This window comes from Lytechinus variegatus, chromosome 7 (genome assembly GCF_018143015.1).
Source record: "Lytechinus variegatus isolate NC3 chromosome 7, Lvar_3.0, whole genome shotgun sequence".
NCBI lineage: Eukaryota > Metazoa > Echinodermata > Echinoidea > Temnopleuroida > Toxopneustidae > Lytechinus > Lytechinus variegatus.
Window position 1 is genome coordinate 23,925,113 of NC_054746.1, and position 16,485 is coordinate 23,941,597.

A 16,485-nucleotide genomic window follows, 5' to 3' on the forward strand; every position below is an offset into this window, starting at 1 on the left:
ATCCATTATACCTTGCTCGAGTTGAATTGCAGATTTGCCATTATTGCACGTTTCTCTCTTCTTTCTTCTCCTTTCGCTTAACCTCTGAGCATGTTTAAACAGGCGAGGATTGCACCTAGGAGGTAAAAACAAAAGAATGAATAAATATATATCATGTGTTTAACATGCGTGAATTTTGTGTTTTAAGGAATCAGGAAAAATGTGTAGTTGATCATATAGTAACGGACAGTCTGTCAACCGTGAGAAATCGTATAACTATTCATACCAGCTTTTTTCTACCAAGATATTCAAAACGGACACGAGTTCACATGTCCACATCTTCACATCAAATCACACCACGTATTGGATGATAGAATTGAAATAAAAGGTTTTCTTTCGACATTGTATGAGTTTTCCGTGATTCTTTTCTCCATTATAGTTCTTGTCTCATTTTCATATTGCTGCATTATTAAATTGATAGAAATTATGTAACCGCTTGTACTCACCACATAATGATTACGTAGCAAAGATACATAATAAGCATGATTAATGATTCATACCTGGATAGAAATGAATATGAAAGAAAGACAGAAAGAAAGATATAATTATCAGGCACTGTATTTACAATCGATTATCATGAATATAATAATATAACTTTATAATGATAATCTATATACAATCATAAATTTACTAAACAAAATGCAATTGTTGAAAATGGAAATAAACGAAATTAATATGAAAATGAAATAAAAAGGGCAGTTATGATGATTTTAAAGCCTCATGTGATTTTAACAAAGATGAGAAGTCAAATAATAAATTCCAAGAAAATAATCATCAAATAAATAGTATGGTTGTGTAATCATGTTTTGATATGAAATATGAAACTAAATGAATATGCAAAAAAATTGTGTGTGTGTGGGGGGGGGGGTGTGTGTGACCAAAACACGTGAGTGTGGGAGAGGAAGATGAACTGATGTATATGAATTTCGGGAGATAGAATTAAAAGATAAGATAAAGAGAGATAAGACAGGTAGGTTTTGGTGGGTGCAGCGGCGTGTGTGTGCGGATGTGTGTGGGTATGTGCAATTAATAAATGCAATATAAGAGAAGTGAGAGTGAGAGAAAAAACAGAGGGAATGGAGGGAAGTGGGTAAATTAGGTGACAAATTGGAAACAAAATTGGAGCAAGAGTGGGAGACTGATGTGCAATTTTTTTGCTTGGGTGTATATGAAAGTGTGTCCACTCACCACATGGTCTACTTTAATTCATTCTGATTCAATTCCGTCCATCAATATTTCGTCTAACAACCGTTTGGTCCAATAAACATTTGGTCCAATAACCATTTGGTTCAATCATCACTTCGTCCAATCACCAGTTCGTCTATGACCATTTCGTCTCATGGTCAGTTGGTCTAATATCTATTTTTGTTCATTCATTTCACCTGATTAACACTTTTTCCAATTAGACCGGATTGTATATGGAATAAATGGCTATTGGACCAACTGGTTATTAGACGAAATGGTAAGTAGACGAAATGGCAATTAGACCATAATGGATAGTGGACGAACTGATGGTAAACTAAATGATAGTAGACGAGTTGACAATTGGACGAATTGGCATTAGACCAATTGAAAAAAAGGAAAAGACAAGGGAGGGGGAACGTAGACGTGGATATGGCTATTTAAATCATTTTACTTACAATGTTTACTTCTTAGAGTTAGAAAGGGCCTATAGTGAATAATCATAGAACTTACCAACTGATCCAGCCATCCCTAATGACCAAGACAAGAGTGACTACAGACAATGAGTACACCAATGTGTCTCTGAAGAGAGGCCACCATGACAAATGGATAACCTGGCGAGAAAAAAATAAATCAAGCATGTCAAGAAAGCTCAACTATGTAACCTAGGGCCACTTTGGATAAAATCTTCATAAGCTTGCGCCAAGTACATATGACTCGGAAGACAGCTAATAAGTACTTTCTGCGCCAACGGTTTGGAAGAAACCACATCATAACGGTACAAGAGCTTTAATCTTTTATTCGTTTCAGGTGGTGCCTGCATAGCCTTTTCTTAATCAGTTACAAAATCCATTGAACAATACACAAAATAGCCTCAATACTCTCACAACATCATGTGTTTCCTGTGTGATTCCAGCAGTACAATACAAATTCCCGAAAATTTTCTCACATCCTTACAAGAGTTAAGTCACAAACATTGACTTACTTTTTTTCATTCCCACAAACGTTGATCAACGATCAGTTCCCCAATATCTCCCAAAAATATCTAATTGTATACAGCATGATAATTTATAGCCGATTGGAATGAACTGTATCCTGTTAAATGTAGGATCTTAAGAAATATGGAAAATAAGAATAGTTTTGTGAATACATATTCTATAATGCCAACTATTTCTGAAGAGCAGATTAGAAATTAAATTAAGCATACGGAAAAAAATCACATATTTAGTGGACAGTGAAATCATTATCCTGAATAAAACATTGATTTTGATACGACACTTTCGGTTCGGAAAATCTCAGTGAACGAAAATGGGTTTACGTGAATAATATTGTATTGATCAGATTAAATGCGGTGGCAAAACAGGAAATGGTATTGATTACGCGTTATATCACGCATGAACGTAACCCTTAAAAGGGATTTCAAAGTTTTCGAACAACTACCTCGAAACGCTGAACATACTTTGATTATAAATAAAGATTTAGTTTCATTACGTTTATGTTTCCTACCGACCTACCTACATTCCTTTTTACGAATTAAGTTTTATATTTTTCCGGGGGGGGGGGGTACTTTCAAGCACAATAATCTCGGCTTTTCGGTTTTGCCGCAATGGGATTATGTTCATTCGTATAAAAATTTACTTCTACCTCATTTATCTGCTTTGCATTCAATTGATTTAATTAAATAAGCCTTAGATTTTTATAATGTAGCATGAACTCATCTGAAATGCAGAGCGGACATTTTTGTTGATAAGCTAACTTTGATTTATAGATAAATCGATTCGAATCTATTCCTTTTCTCAAAGTGTGGATTTTATGTTAATTACCAGTATTATTAAGAGAAAACAACAAAGAATTTATCCAATTACAAATTCCACCCAATCTGAAATGGTTACAAGCTCAAATAAATGTAAGGGATTGAGCAAATTAACTTTTAAACTTGACAGCATCCATGAGGGATAGATGTCTATTCGGATGCAAGGTATAAGTTATGAATAATTGATTTTTCACATTATTGATGAATGTGTTGACTTGGAAAAAGCAACAGACAATGGTCACCCCTCCCACAACCATACAGTCACGTTTGTCATTAAAAAAAGTGCCAGTCTCCTCTCCGTCAACTTCAACTCAGCCATTATCATAGTACATTCATTCATTGCTTTTTATGCTTTATCTGAAATTGCATTAACGCTTTTAAACTGTATATACTTTTTAATGCATTTTACTATGTTTTGTACCATGTAATTCATTGTGACAACACAAACTTGTTAACATGAATTGTCCAGCTCCGGCTTTTTTTTTTTCATTTGCGACCGTTATTTACATGTTTAATCACCAATAAAGACAAATTTTAATTGAATTGAATATTCTCACATATCTATTTCTTCATTGCTTCCTATTTACCTTGCCTGGCCATAAAAAAAACACAAATATTTTAAAAAATATACCATTCCAAAGGAAAATGCAATTCTGGATACAGTGACAATAATGATATAATCTATGATAATAATGATATAATCAATAATGATATGATCTATGATAATAAAATTTACAGTACTCTATGCCTCATTTTCCGTATGTCAGATATTTTACATTAGCCTCATAATTATATTTTAAAAACACAATTCCATTTTTATTTCTCAATGTGAACCTTCCACTTTGCGATTTAATTCTATATCCCAATCTCAACCTTCTCCACAACTTATAAATTTGTTTATTGAATTAAGTGCATGTATTTCAGTTATCATTACCATATTATAGTTTTTTATAAACATCTTTGGAAATAATTTTGTAACGTGCTCTCATCTAGAATTACCTTGTAAGTGCAATATACCAACATCAATTAATTAATTGTTACTTTATATTATTTGACTATTTCATTTCACTTTATATGTAACTATGAAATTTATGCTTACATTGTAATCTTTGTTTGTATCAGTCTCCCAACTGTTTTAAGAAGTATTGTGTACAATAAACCGAAATGAATGAATGAAAAAAATGGATCTTCATCTTCTGTAATTTAGAAGATAGAAGTAAAGGTCCCTACAATGTCGAACATTAGCGGCATTTCTTCCCAAGAAAACGCGACGCCACGTTGAATGGTAATTGCGCTTACGTTTAGCTACTAGGAATTATCACGACGCCACACGCCAAGCTAAGACGTCGTCAAGCTCTATTAGGCTGCTATGCCAACATAAAAAAAATGTACAGAAAAGAAAAAGCTATAATAGAGTGCATAAAAGCATGTGTTCATGATATTGGGTAGAAATTTAACAAAATTAATCACCTGACCAGCAAACAGCCCACAGATACCAATGATAATAAGAATGTTGAAAACAGCCGATCCTACGATAGTTCCAACGCCTACGTCTCCTTTGGCAATAAAGACACCTAGAAAAACAAATCAAAAGGCAATATAAGGATACATAAATTTGAATAAGCAGAGAATCCCCAAATATCTAATTAGTAAGAAAGTTATGACATTTCGAAGTTGTTTTGCTTCATTTTCACCGGAGTCAAACACGAGTTGTATGGAAACGAGGAAGCAGAAGTTGTTACACACTATAAAAATTGTATGTTATTAATGGAATGAATGATAAATATTACACATACACTATCACTTAAAACACCTAGTTCAAGCTACATTTAATCAAATCATCCCGTATTTGTATATTTTGAATGATAACATAAAATGCACCCACATCCCAAAACATACACGCACACACACTCGTCTAATGATACGCACACTATTACTAGAAATACCCAATTTAAGATAGATAAATTTCCCATATTCGTAGAGCTTAAGTGAAAACAAAAATAGAGAAGTGGTTTCATTATCGACCCATATTCTATGGAACGCGGTGGTATGTTTGGCTTGTTTGCAATTAATTATCAAGCATTATCCTGTACCCTCGGTATTCTTTCCTCATGAAGATGCAACTCTTCAATCTTCTCACCACTTTACACCACGGAAGACTCGCCTCCATATCATCTGGGACCCCTCATGAGATTAACATTACTGGTATCATCAATCAAATAACATATGCTTAATGATCTCTCCCTATCCCTCCCTCCCCCATCTCTCTCTTTTTCCCCTCTCTCTTTTACTTCCCTCCTCTCTGTTTAAAAAAATATAGAAGAATAAGAAAAAAAAACAAGTGCACAAGGTTCTATGTTTTGTGGTTACATATTTGATTGGAGCTAATATATGAATATCTTCCATGTCCATTTACACTATCTCAGACATCATAAGCTAAACTTCTTGAGGATAGAGTTTGACTATCGATATACATTCATTAATCTGGTTATTCTCAGAAAAGAATATAGGCATTATCATCATTACTTTGGGGTTTATCATTTAGGAATGGTCAATGCGTGTACACAAAAATTCTTTAATAATGGTACATTTGACTTGATGATGATTCAAGTGTTAAAACATTGTCAATAATCTACAAAATCCCTTCTCCACTGAGAATATTTATTCATTCACTATAAAATGAATGAAGAGCAAAGTCATTTTCCAAAATTATAAATACGAGTTACATCATAAAGGATTTTGATGATTTGTTTAAAAAAAAAACGTCGAGCGGATGTGACAATATTCCATATTCATCCTGCACCACATCTATGGTACATCCGGGAATGTAGCAGAAATGATAATTGCCCCATAATGTCACTCTTACTTTCCTATTTCCCTGTACATAATACAGTTTGGATAAAGCATGTGCATCCTCCACCCACGATATGTGGTATCTCAGACAGACGGGTTCACAATGCAGAGTAATATTGCAGGCCATACGACAATCTACTTTTCCCCCTATCGAACACATGATACAGAGTGGAAAATTGTTGGTCTATTAATGTCTTGTCATTACTTTGGGGGTGGTTTGAGCACCAAAAGTTTGGTTTACCCTCCGCAGACTTACTCAGATTCCTATGTAATCAATTGTGCATTGTATATTTGTTGAAGACTTTAGAAACACTTCGGAAACATTGATTCATAATAAGCTCACCCCTTTTGTCGGTTTTAAGGTGTTTTGACACCAACAACATGACGGAGCACCCCTTAGCCAAAATAACATTCATAATAGAGCCCGAGGACAGGTACCAATATACAACGAGCCTGGCCACTAACGGAGCGATCCAAGAACGCGAGAGCAATTTTGCCATGAGCATTATTATCTCATTCCCGTCTAAACAAGCTGAAATTTGCTCTCCCACGAGATGGATTTCTAAGGATGCCATCCTCTTATGTCGCGTACGCCACTTCATCGTAATCCACTTAATGTTTTCACTGCATCCCTCCCAACACGGCTAAAATGCCAAATTGGACATTGGGCTTGACGAAATGTAGGAGTAATGTAGTCCTGCGCAGATAGATCATTGCAAACACCCAATTTCTTCATCATGCCACATCCCTGTCTTATGTTTATTTTTATTTTGCCTTTGTTGCGGAAGTCGGAAGAACCATCTCACAAACACTTCACGAGTTCAATTGTACTAATTGGTGTAAGGTTTATGAAGTTACATGGAAAGCAAAATATCACTTCCTTAGCTTTATTCCATTAAACAATATATAACTATTGTTCAAACAGAGGAAGTAATACAAATATTAAAAATACAAGCCCAGTATTTTTTATTAACCAAATTCTTGCATCATAGCAATTTACTTAAAAAATACATGTACACCTTGAAACATTGAACTAGGTAAAATGAGCATACAATAAGCGGGAAAACTAATGAAAAAACCTCCTCCTTAAAGAGCGGATACTGTTTTACTATGTCTGCAAATGGTGATACAACTTGCATTTGGATTCAATCACTGACCCCTGAGGGACACCAAATTGTGAGGGAAACATGGTCAATGATTCAGGTACATGATCTTCAATTGCACCTAGGGATGGTCATATAGAGAAACAATATGACACCCTCCTTAGCATACATTGAGGTTTTTAAAGGTAAAAACTTGTCATCATTGGTATCGGACGCAAAAGTGATATTACTTTAGCATAGAACATGTCAGTTGCGAACGATATACCTTGGATAATGTCATGAGGAACTTATCATCACCATCACAATTGTGTAAGGCAAAACACAAATACGCCTTCACCACGATTGAAGCCAACAACGTAACTGGTGATGGCACCACAGAATGAACACAATCTGTCTTAATATCAATCTATGATTTACTACATCCCATTCTCTCTATTTCTCCCCCTCTTTCTCCTCTTTAACAAGGCAACAAATTGAATTTGATCATGTGTGTATGATTGGAGATAAGAAGCATTAGGTGGCTACCTATTACTGAAGTGAAGAGTTCTGGTGCAGAACTTCCGGCAGCCATGAAGGTTGCCCCGGCAACGTCCTCCGTTAAGTTGAGTCTCTGAATAAAGATGATGGGAAAATGTGATGTGAGGAAGAAAATCGTGTGGGAGATGATTACAATGAAAAGATAAAGACGGGATAGAATGTTACCCAACCCGCAATGAATGCCAATCCCGTCACAACAAAGTACGTTTACAATATATTCATGTACATACAGTAAGACAAACAACGCCAAATACCAAGTCATCGTACGCCATCTTTTAAACTCTTGTTATTGTATTTTTTATCTGATTAAAAGAAATGCACCTTTTTAAAGACGGGTCCTATTGCAAGTTATAGAGATTACTTATAATTGTTACTCTGAAATTTACATGAAAAGAAAAGAATGATGTAATGACGGAATCTAGATAAACTCTAACACAAATGCATACATAATCCAATATTTCCATAAGATTCAAATCCTAGCCCTAGGCTGTTCAAGGGATAAAAACCATATGCCCTAAAATTTATATTTTTTTAGGGGGATTGAAGTACTTTGCTAGGTATTTGCTATCTCATTAATTCTTGCTGATAATTTCTTGCTGCTTGTTTCGAAAAAAACTGACTTTTTTTACATTATTGATCTTGTTTTGATTGTGCACATTAATAGAATCGAAGAAGATCCATCGACTTCAAGAAAAAAGTTCCCTATTTCTGGAACGTGTATATTACCGTTCAATTGAATGATAAAAAGACATAAGGGACGTGGTTTATCATAGATTAGAATTTTTATCAAAACAATTTCCGTTTCATCTTTGAAACCAATCTGCTCAGATATAACGTTTGTTCGTCTCCAAACAAAAGTGGAATTTGCACTTTACCAACATGGAATTGTTATAATGTACTGTATTTACATTTTTGTCATTATAATGTCTAATTAATGAAAAATATTGGAATGAAAGGTACTTGAATTAGTTACACTTAAGCAGCATGTGGCCTTTGTGACTTTATTTAATATCTTGCTTGTTCACATTGCTGTTGGCTTATTTGAATCTTACCTCACATATTTTTTCCAGCGAAGACACAAAAAAGTCATCACAGACAATGGCCAGTGCAATAAACATGTATACGGCCTGTAAGACAAAAATAAAATAAAGGGTGTTTAGTTTCGGTAATAAATGTATTTTCAGACTATTGTCCAAAAAAAATCTTTAGAAAGCACTGGGCCATGCTACTAGTCATATATTATCATTATGTCAGGCATGCTTACTGTGTATAGATTATCAATGTGAGACATAGTAGGCCTTTTGACGATTTCAAACAATTCAGTTTCCCCTGGATGGTAGGAGACATGGAGTTAATCAACACGGAAAGACGGAAGGAAATAATCGGACAATTTTTAGCAGTATTATGAGAAGCATCAACATGTAAAAGGTTCAAACGGATGAATCAAGGTAATTGGAGAGACTCTTGTTGTATAATAATGTTGGATCACTGATGATCATGTTAGGTACTTTCGGATTACATGATAATAGAAACGGAAGGTATAAGTTAATTAGCAGTCACAGAGATTTGCAGAACAATGGAAATGATTTTAATCACAATTCATTCACATCCATAGAGACCCTACCATACATTTGGAAAAAAATAAAGGACGGACCACATCGATAATACTAATTCTCTACCAATTGATTGAAATCATTATTTGGATACATTATCATATTCAGTTATTGTGGTAAATTTTGTAACAATACCATGGTAATATTATTGCATAATCTTCAAGTAATAAATGTTGAACAAAGTTCGAATATTGCACAATGTAGCAAGGGCCTCAACTTTGTCCTTTTTAAAATTAGTATTCTACACGTCTGAAGCAGTGATCTATTCTTGTTGGCAGATGCATTTTAATTCTAGTGAGATAGTAATTGATCATTCTGTAGGGATGAATTCTCAAGAAAAAACTTAATTAAAACCACTATGACAATTAAAATGATGTGACCTTTCAATGGAGACAATTAAAAAGCTGCTTCTGAAGTTTGGAATCTATTGATGCTATAGTAACCAAACCGATACCTTCAAAGGTATCGTATCTTGCAACAGAATTAAAAAGTACAGATGAACCATTTTATCAAATGCACGTCACACAAAGCCTACGGCGGGAGAACATGGGCCAACACACTAAGGTCCACTTCTTGAATGCTAACAGCGCCGTTGTCTCGAGTCCAAGAAGTATGTATTGGTACGTGTAAACACACAAAAATGTTCACTTAATGAGAGAAAGGGTGCCAACGGATCAGGAATGCGGATCATTAGTGGCTGATCATGTTTGCTGTGTCAATCGCAGGGTTTGCACAACCCGGAACGTCTCAGAGTGAACGTGGCAGCTGTGAAACGTAGCTGAGGCTATTTTGGGTGCCAATATCTGTCGTGCACATGATTTGTAATAGGCATCAACCACAGTGCGGTACTCCGCTAATGAGCACCGACATCAAAGACTCCCAGGGTTAGAATCTCGACCAGCCACTTCATGTTCTTCATCCCGTGAAAAGGTGAAAGGAGCTTCACAAAAGTCATCCTCAAAAACAAAGGATCTTGAATTGTCTACTGCGAAATTACTCGTAAATTGAGCTCAATTGCAGCATTCTAGTATACAAGCTGCATCGGCCCAATTATTGCATAAAATGAAATGTATTATGTAAGACATGAACTAATAAATAAGGCATTGTTGGTTATTCGCATCATTTTTCAAATAAACAATCAGGTTTGTCAATTTCTTTGATGTAAGTGTGCCATTTTGAAGATCAGGGGTAGATATGAAACTATTATGCAGACGTATGGTGGAGACATCATCATGTTCTGGTGCCTGTCGCGCAAATTCAAATGTAATTTCTATCATACAGAATTCTGATTGGCTGAACATCAAGCTTGATTGGTGTGTGTAACGATGGCTCCTGATATACTCTAAAAATACGAAAGGCGAAGAGAGTGGAAATTGGCAGACAGCGTTTTCCTCTCTTATTAAAAAACGCCGTTACTCGTCAGCTCTTTTAAAGGGTGATTTACCAACTTGAAATCGTTTATATTTAGAGTGTGCGATATCACAATCAAACGGATGAAACCAACTTCAAGGATAAGGAAAGAGTTGCAATCAAACTAATCTACACAAACATGACTAATTCTCATGACCAGAATTTGAAGCGCATTTGGGACTTGAATTAGATTTTTTTGTAAATTTATCAAATGCAACTCGTTCTGCAATCAATCTAATACCATAAAAAATATTTGGTTTATTTGAATACGGTGTTATCAGTGTGTTTCAAATTTAGAATAAAAATATCATTCTAATCGGAGGAAATACATTCATATATTTTTTTTGCAAGAATGAATGCTCATACTTTTCTTGCAATAGAAATAGGACAGGGAGGAAATTGGTGAAGTAAAAAGCTCTGACGGATATAATTACGATATTGCTCTTCATTTCCGACCAGGCCAAAAATTCTAGGTAATGGTAACAGTAATTCACATTCTTCATCATTATCTTTATTGCAGTTAAGTAAAATTAATTTCATCTAATAGGTTACCTTTGAAACTTTGTTGACGGGTAATCAGGAAACAGCCTGGGGGCCGTTTCATAAAGCTGTTCGTAAGTTAAGAGCGACTTTAAGAACGACTGGTGATCCTTTATTGTGGTAAATGGCATATTCATTAGCGATGGTTACGCGCGTAAGAAAGGATCACCAGTCGTTCTTAAAGTCGCTCTTAACTTAAGAACAGCTTTATGAAACACCCACCTGGCCCGTTAAACAATACTATTCATAGTGATTTAGTGGCCAATTTCAGAAAAGAAGTCATACATTAAAGTTGCATTCATTTGAAATGACATTTGTTGTTGCTGTCATGTCAATCAATATAATAATTCAATAACATCATGTGTTGGGATGTATTAAATATCTTAGAAACCCTTCCTGAAAAAATATTATTAGCTTGATAGCATAATTGTGGCATAACCTAACCCCGAACTAAAACCTGTGTATAGGTACCTCATTGAAACATCAGAAGACCTTCGTGACGAGCGATCTTTAATGACATTCTGGGAAAATATGGATACAAACATTAAAAACAACCTCGCCTGAGCACTAAGCTGTATTGTAAATTCATCTGTTGGGAAGTTGATGCAATTTAGTGGATAATGCATTGCCCGAGGTCTTAATAATGCGGAATCGTTCACCAAGATCCTCCTGTCGACCTGATGCATCCTTTAAATTTGTTTTTCTTTCATGTCACCTTCAGGGTCGACATTTCCCAATATAAAAATATAATCCGTAGTAAGAGTTTTCATGGAAAAGAAGTTCTTGGATTGTATACAGGGCACCAGATAAATTGATCCATCTTGAAAAACTTGAAAAGTCATTATTTGTTTACTTTAATGTTTGATGTGTGTTAAAATATTAAATGGAGGAATGGCAGACACCTTGCCGAACACTTAACACTTCAACCTTGAGCGCTTTCAGTCGAAAAGCTGTGGAATACTTTTTAAGGTCGAACATTGATTCACTATTCTTAAGAGTTTTTTGGGGTGAACTTAGGTCCATGATTAGATATCGATAACCCTTTTCAATAACTTGAAACAAAGTATGAATCACATGCCTAGGTAAGTTGCTAATATAAATCAATAGGCGAGGTTAGAATGAACGTTGGTTTTTATATTCATTCAAGATATGTAGAAATGAGGCCATTAATCTATAGGATATGCCAAAGACGTTTCTTATGGACTTAATGTATGTTTGGAGTAAGTTTACAACAGCCTTTAGACAAGTCAGAGCAATCCGGTTAACCTAAACACCGAATGATCTACCTATCAATCAAGGTATTGGAATGCCAAATAAGCAGTATGACATTTCATTGACTACCCGCTAAATATTGACTCTCCATTCAAGAAGTTCAAAGAACTCATGCAAACCCCGTACATCACGCCAATAAATTAATCATCCTCACTGTTGAAGAGGCAAACAATTGCAATACATGAAGATGGAGGTAATCATATAAGACAATTTCGTGTGGAGACACACACGCAGAGGCATGATTAGGTCACGTGATACACCCATGACCTAACATTAGGGTTGGATATGAAATGTCACACGTGTTTGCGTCGTTAGAATGTGACGTTACTGGTACGGCCTGCAGTCAATCAATTTAGATTTCTAGGAGGATGAGATTGGTACATCTAGTCATTTGGGTTCATTACGGTTTCTGGTGTCAATTGACTTTAGTCGTTTGATCCCTTACTTCATTAAAGATCCAATCTGGTAGATCACTTGAACGTAATGCCAATGTCTTCTTGACATTCGTACGAGCCGGTAACAGCCTAAACATGCTTCAACCAACAATTACATTGCAAACATATGTTGATCTATTCTGGAAAGCAAATCATCTCTGGTTCTACGAATACCGAACGGCAGAGGAAACATCTAAGAACCAACAAGAAATATACTGTCTGAAAAAGACAAACAATTTGCTTTTCGTTCTAAAAATAGTACTTAAGTAATTAACCTTAGTAATGTATTAAGTAATTACCTTAGTTATTAAAGTTATATAACTCGAAGTAATTCAGAATACATGGAATAAATCATATTTCTGATATTATTGATGCTCTAACCATAGAGAATTTTCCATACAGATATCAACGTTTTATGAGAAATTGATGTGGACCCAAAAACTAAACAAATATTCGCAGCTTTTATCAGCAGTGATTCGAAAAAAAATTCACTTTATACCCATAATATCTACCAATATAAGAATATATCTATGTATAAATCATAAGTTTACTAAAATAACAAATGTATACTTACACATAATGCATGTAAAATAAAAGCTCCTTTTTCTCGTTGTTCTTCTGTGAAAAGATCCCCAGGGAATTCCTCGATAGCTGGAAAATACAGGAAAACATAAATTCTTAAAAGCCATTTGTGCTTCAAACATGACGACTGAACATTTTTTGTGACAGTAATTTTGGAAACAAAGATAAAATGCAAATAGTTTTATTCATTTTGATAAAGGTTTCAATTTTTCTTAGACATATTGGATCCCATTTCATCACGTATATTCAATTTACTTTTCAGCCATGAACTATTACAAACTCACCCATTAATATGGACATAACTAATATCTTGCAGTATCTTGTGAAAGCAGCTGAAAAGGGAATTGAAACATCTGATGGCCTTTCCAGAGATCAATGCATGCCCTTACTCATAGTCGGTAATTGATTTTTCATGTTTTCAAAAAGTGAATTAAAAGAAGACTCTTTCCTTTTTAATAAAACTCATTCTGTCTCAAGAGAAACCGCATCACAAGAGAATGTGCTTCAGTGCAATATTTAGTTATCGGAACGTAAATTTATTTGATAAATTTTGAGTAATCGCTGTGGCTTTATGTGTCGATGATCAAAGAAGAAAACCCTATGACGCACGTATAGTAGCATGGGGTCAAACCTGGAACTATTTTATCAGTTTATTTCATACTTTGTCACCGAGATCACTCAAAAAGAATGCAATCATACATCAGAGACCTCCCAACAAAGATATACTCTGATCACTCTGGGCCAAGATAATACGTTTCGAATGACGTCCATGTATGTGCACCATTTATAGAACGATTGCTGTGTATCCACACATGGTTATTCGATACTATAAGAGAGTAAAGTCAATCTATGTACTCAAGACACACGAAATGGTATCTGAAGAAAAACAATTTTGCCAGTAAGAATGAAAACGTGTTTACATATTCGGGGAAGTAACATCCCACTGACACCTATGACTGCCTTCATTAGACGAGAGCTGTCGTGTGAGCTTAACTCATACGCATGGATACCTACTTCAATCAAAGATTTTTTTTTAACAATGTGAACGACTATTAGAATCGTATGCCTTCTGGGCCCCGTTGTATAAAAGCTACTGTTATAGTAACTTTGTCATCCAGTGGTAACTAACAATGCTCATTACCAATCAAAATAAAGGATTCAAAGAAAGGTACCATTGGATGGCAAAGTTACCATAATAGTAACTTGTACGCAACGGAACCCTGGATGGCACCTTCTAGACAAATATCTAGAGGGCCAAGAACTGTCATTCCTCTCCCAGAGATTTGGGCACGGAGAAAACTATGCCTCCAAAGACTGAAGGTGATAAACAATTTCATAATAATATGACCGATGTTCTAGCATTCATATACCGTGATTCAATTACTGTGCTTCCAAATTTTTTTTTTTTAAATTGTTCAAATGGTTTCCATGACTTGCTATTTCCTAACATTTTTCTTGATCATGTGATATATGATCTTCATTAGATGTTGAAGTAACGAATCCATCCTACTAAATTTTTTTTTATTAAACTAGAGCCCGCAATCCGAGCCCGAAACGTAACTGTCTAAGTTTCAACCAATTATCTGTTTCATGTCTACGTTGTTAACTTAAATCAATCGAAATTTGATTGTACATTATTGATTTTAATAGTGTACAAATGTAATGAAATGAGTTCACCGACTTTGTAAACCAATATCACTCCGACAGGTTTGCCTGCAGGCCAATGAACATACCACAAGCCATTTCTATCTGCTGCGTAGAGAATGTTGACCCATTAGGAATTCTAATTAATCTAATTTTTCTTTTGATTAGTTTGTACTCAGCCATCAAAGGTGGCATGTAATGCGAAGTTAATCTTGACCAAATTTATGAATGACCGAGGCGTAGGCTAATCTAAGAGTATGGCGGGGGTGCAGTCAGGTGGGCCAATTACTTCATCTTCGTCCGCTATGTGACACAGTGTAAAGTTTTGTAGACTAAATGATCACTGTCAGTGTGCGGGTGTCCTATACGTTTCGTTTTGATATATACCATCCTATGATTGCCCCCTTTTCGCTTGACACCCCACCCCCTCCCCATCTAAGGCATACCGCAGAGGTCACGATAGAAACTTGACACAGAAGCCATGCCCCACAGCTGGAGCCGCTGACCCATGCTTGACTTTCCTTATTACTAGCATTTCATTACTGCCTCCAACAATCAAATGATACCTTCACCTGACGAGATTGGCGGGAAGGCGGGAGAAGGGGGTTGGGGTGGCAGAATTATTTTATGATTCCATCGCCGAATTGTTCAGCAGTGTAGCTCATGGCATATTCATTTGCCATATGTATTTGCTTATTTATTTCTTTATGGATATATCTTTTTACGATTGTATTTCTACAATTCTATATTCATTCTTTAATCATGTTCAGAAACTTTTGTTATATATGTTCTGGACCCCGGGAAAGACAGCGTGATTATATTCACAAAGCTGAGTGGGTCTATCCAGCCATTTCATTGTATTTTTTTCTGTACATACATTTACCTTGTATTGTTTTAAACAATGTGATATGGAAAATAAATACCAATACCAATTTAATTTATTAATTCATTCGTCGTGTATCTTTATATTTGTTTAACAATGATAAATTTAGTTTATTACATAATCATTGTCGATTTATTCATTTACCAATTTCTTTATTATTTCTTTTCTATTCATCTGTATCTGCTTATTAATTTGTTTCTTTTAACTGTATCTCTATCGCATTTTCTTACGGTTATCTCAATGAGGATAAATCAGTCCTCCATTAGGTTTGTCTTTCTCAACATCGTTAGAATTACAATGAAATTGACAGAGCATCTCCAAAAAATGATGTAAACCTTTCAATTATGTCGCATGAAAAAGCATTTCCATCATTTCGTTTTCGATTATAAATGATTATTTATATTACTTTCGTATGTTTACGAAAAATATGGCTTGTAATGAACGAAAGAACGAAGAGAATTGTCCAACAAACTGTGAGCGCATGTGTCAACATGACTATGATAATTTCAGGAACAATGTTCGGCGGACTCCGTAAAAATAAGTGTAATATATATATCAGATATTCAATAAAAACAGTGTG

General features: G+C 35.1%; 1 protein-coding gene across 1 annotated transcript in view; it reads right to left on the reverse strand.

The window, feature by feature from the left end:
* The window catches only part of LOC121418806 (sodium/potassium/calcium exchanger 3-like), a 34,487-nt gene that overhangs the window by 8,712 nt on the left and 9,290 nt on the right, over nucleotides 1-16,485 (reverse strand). The window contains exons 2-8 of the mRNA XM_041612953.1: nucleotides 13,371-13,447; nucleotides 8,580-8,654; nucleotides 7,516-7,600; nucleotides 4,505-4,608; nucleotides 1,735-1,835; nucleotides 486-539; nucleotides 12-115 (exon numbers count right to left, since the gene is read on the reverse strand). Coding sequence (XP_041468887.1) covers nucleotides 12-115; nucleotides 486-539; nucleotides 1,735-1,835; nucleotides 4,505-4,608; nucleotides 7,516-7,600; nucleotides 8,580-8,654; nucleotides 13,371-13,447 — 600 coding nt within the window. The remainder of the gene's footprint in view (nucleotides 1-11; nucleotides 116-485; nucleotides 540-1,734; nucleotides 1,836-4,504; nucleotides 4,609-7,515; nucleotides 7,601-8,579; nucleotides 8,655-13,370; nucleotides 13,448-16,485) is intronic.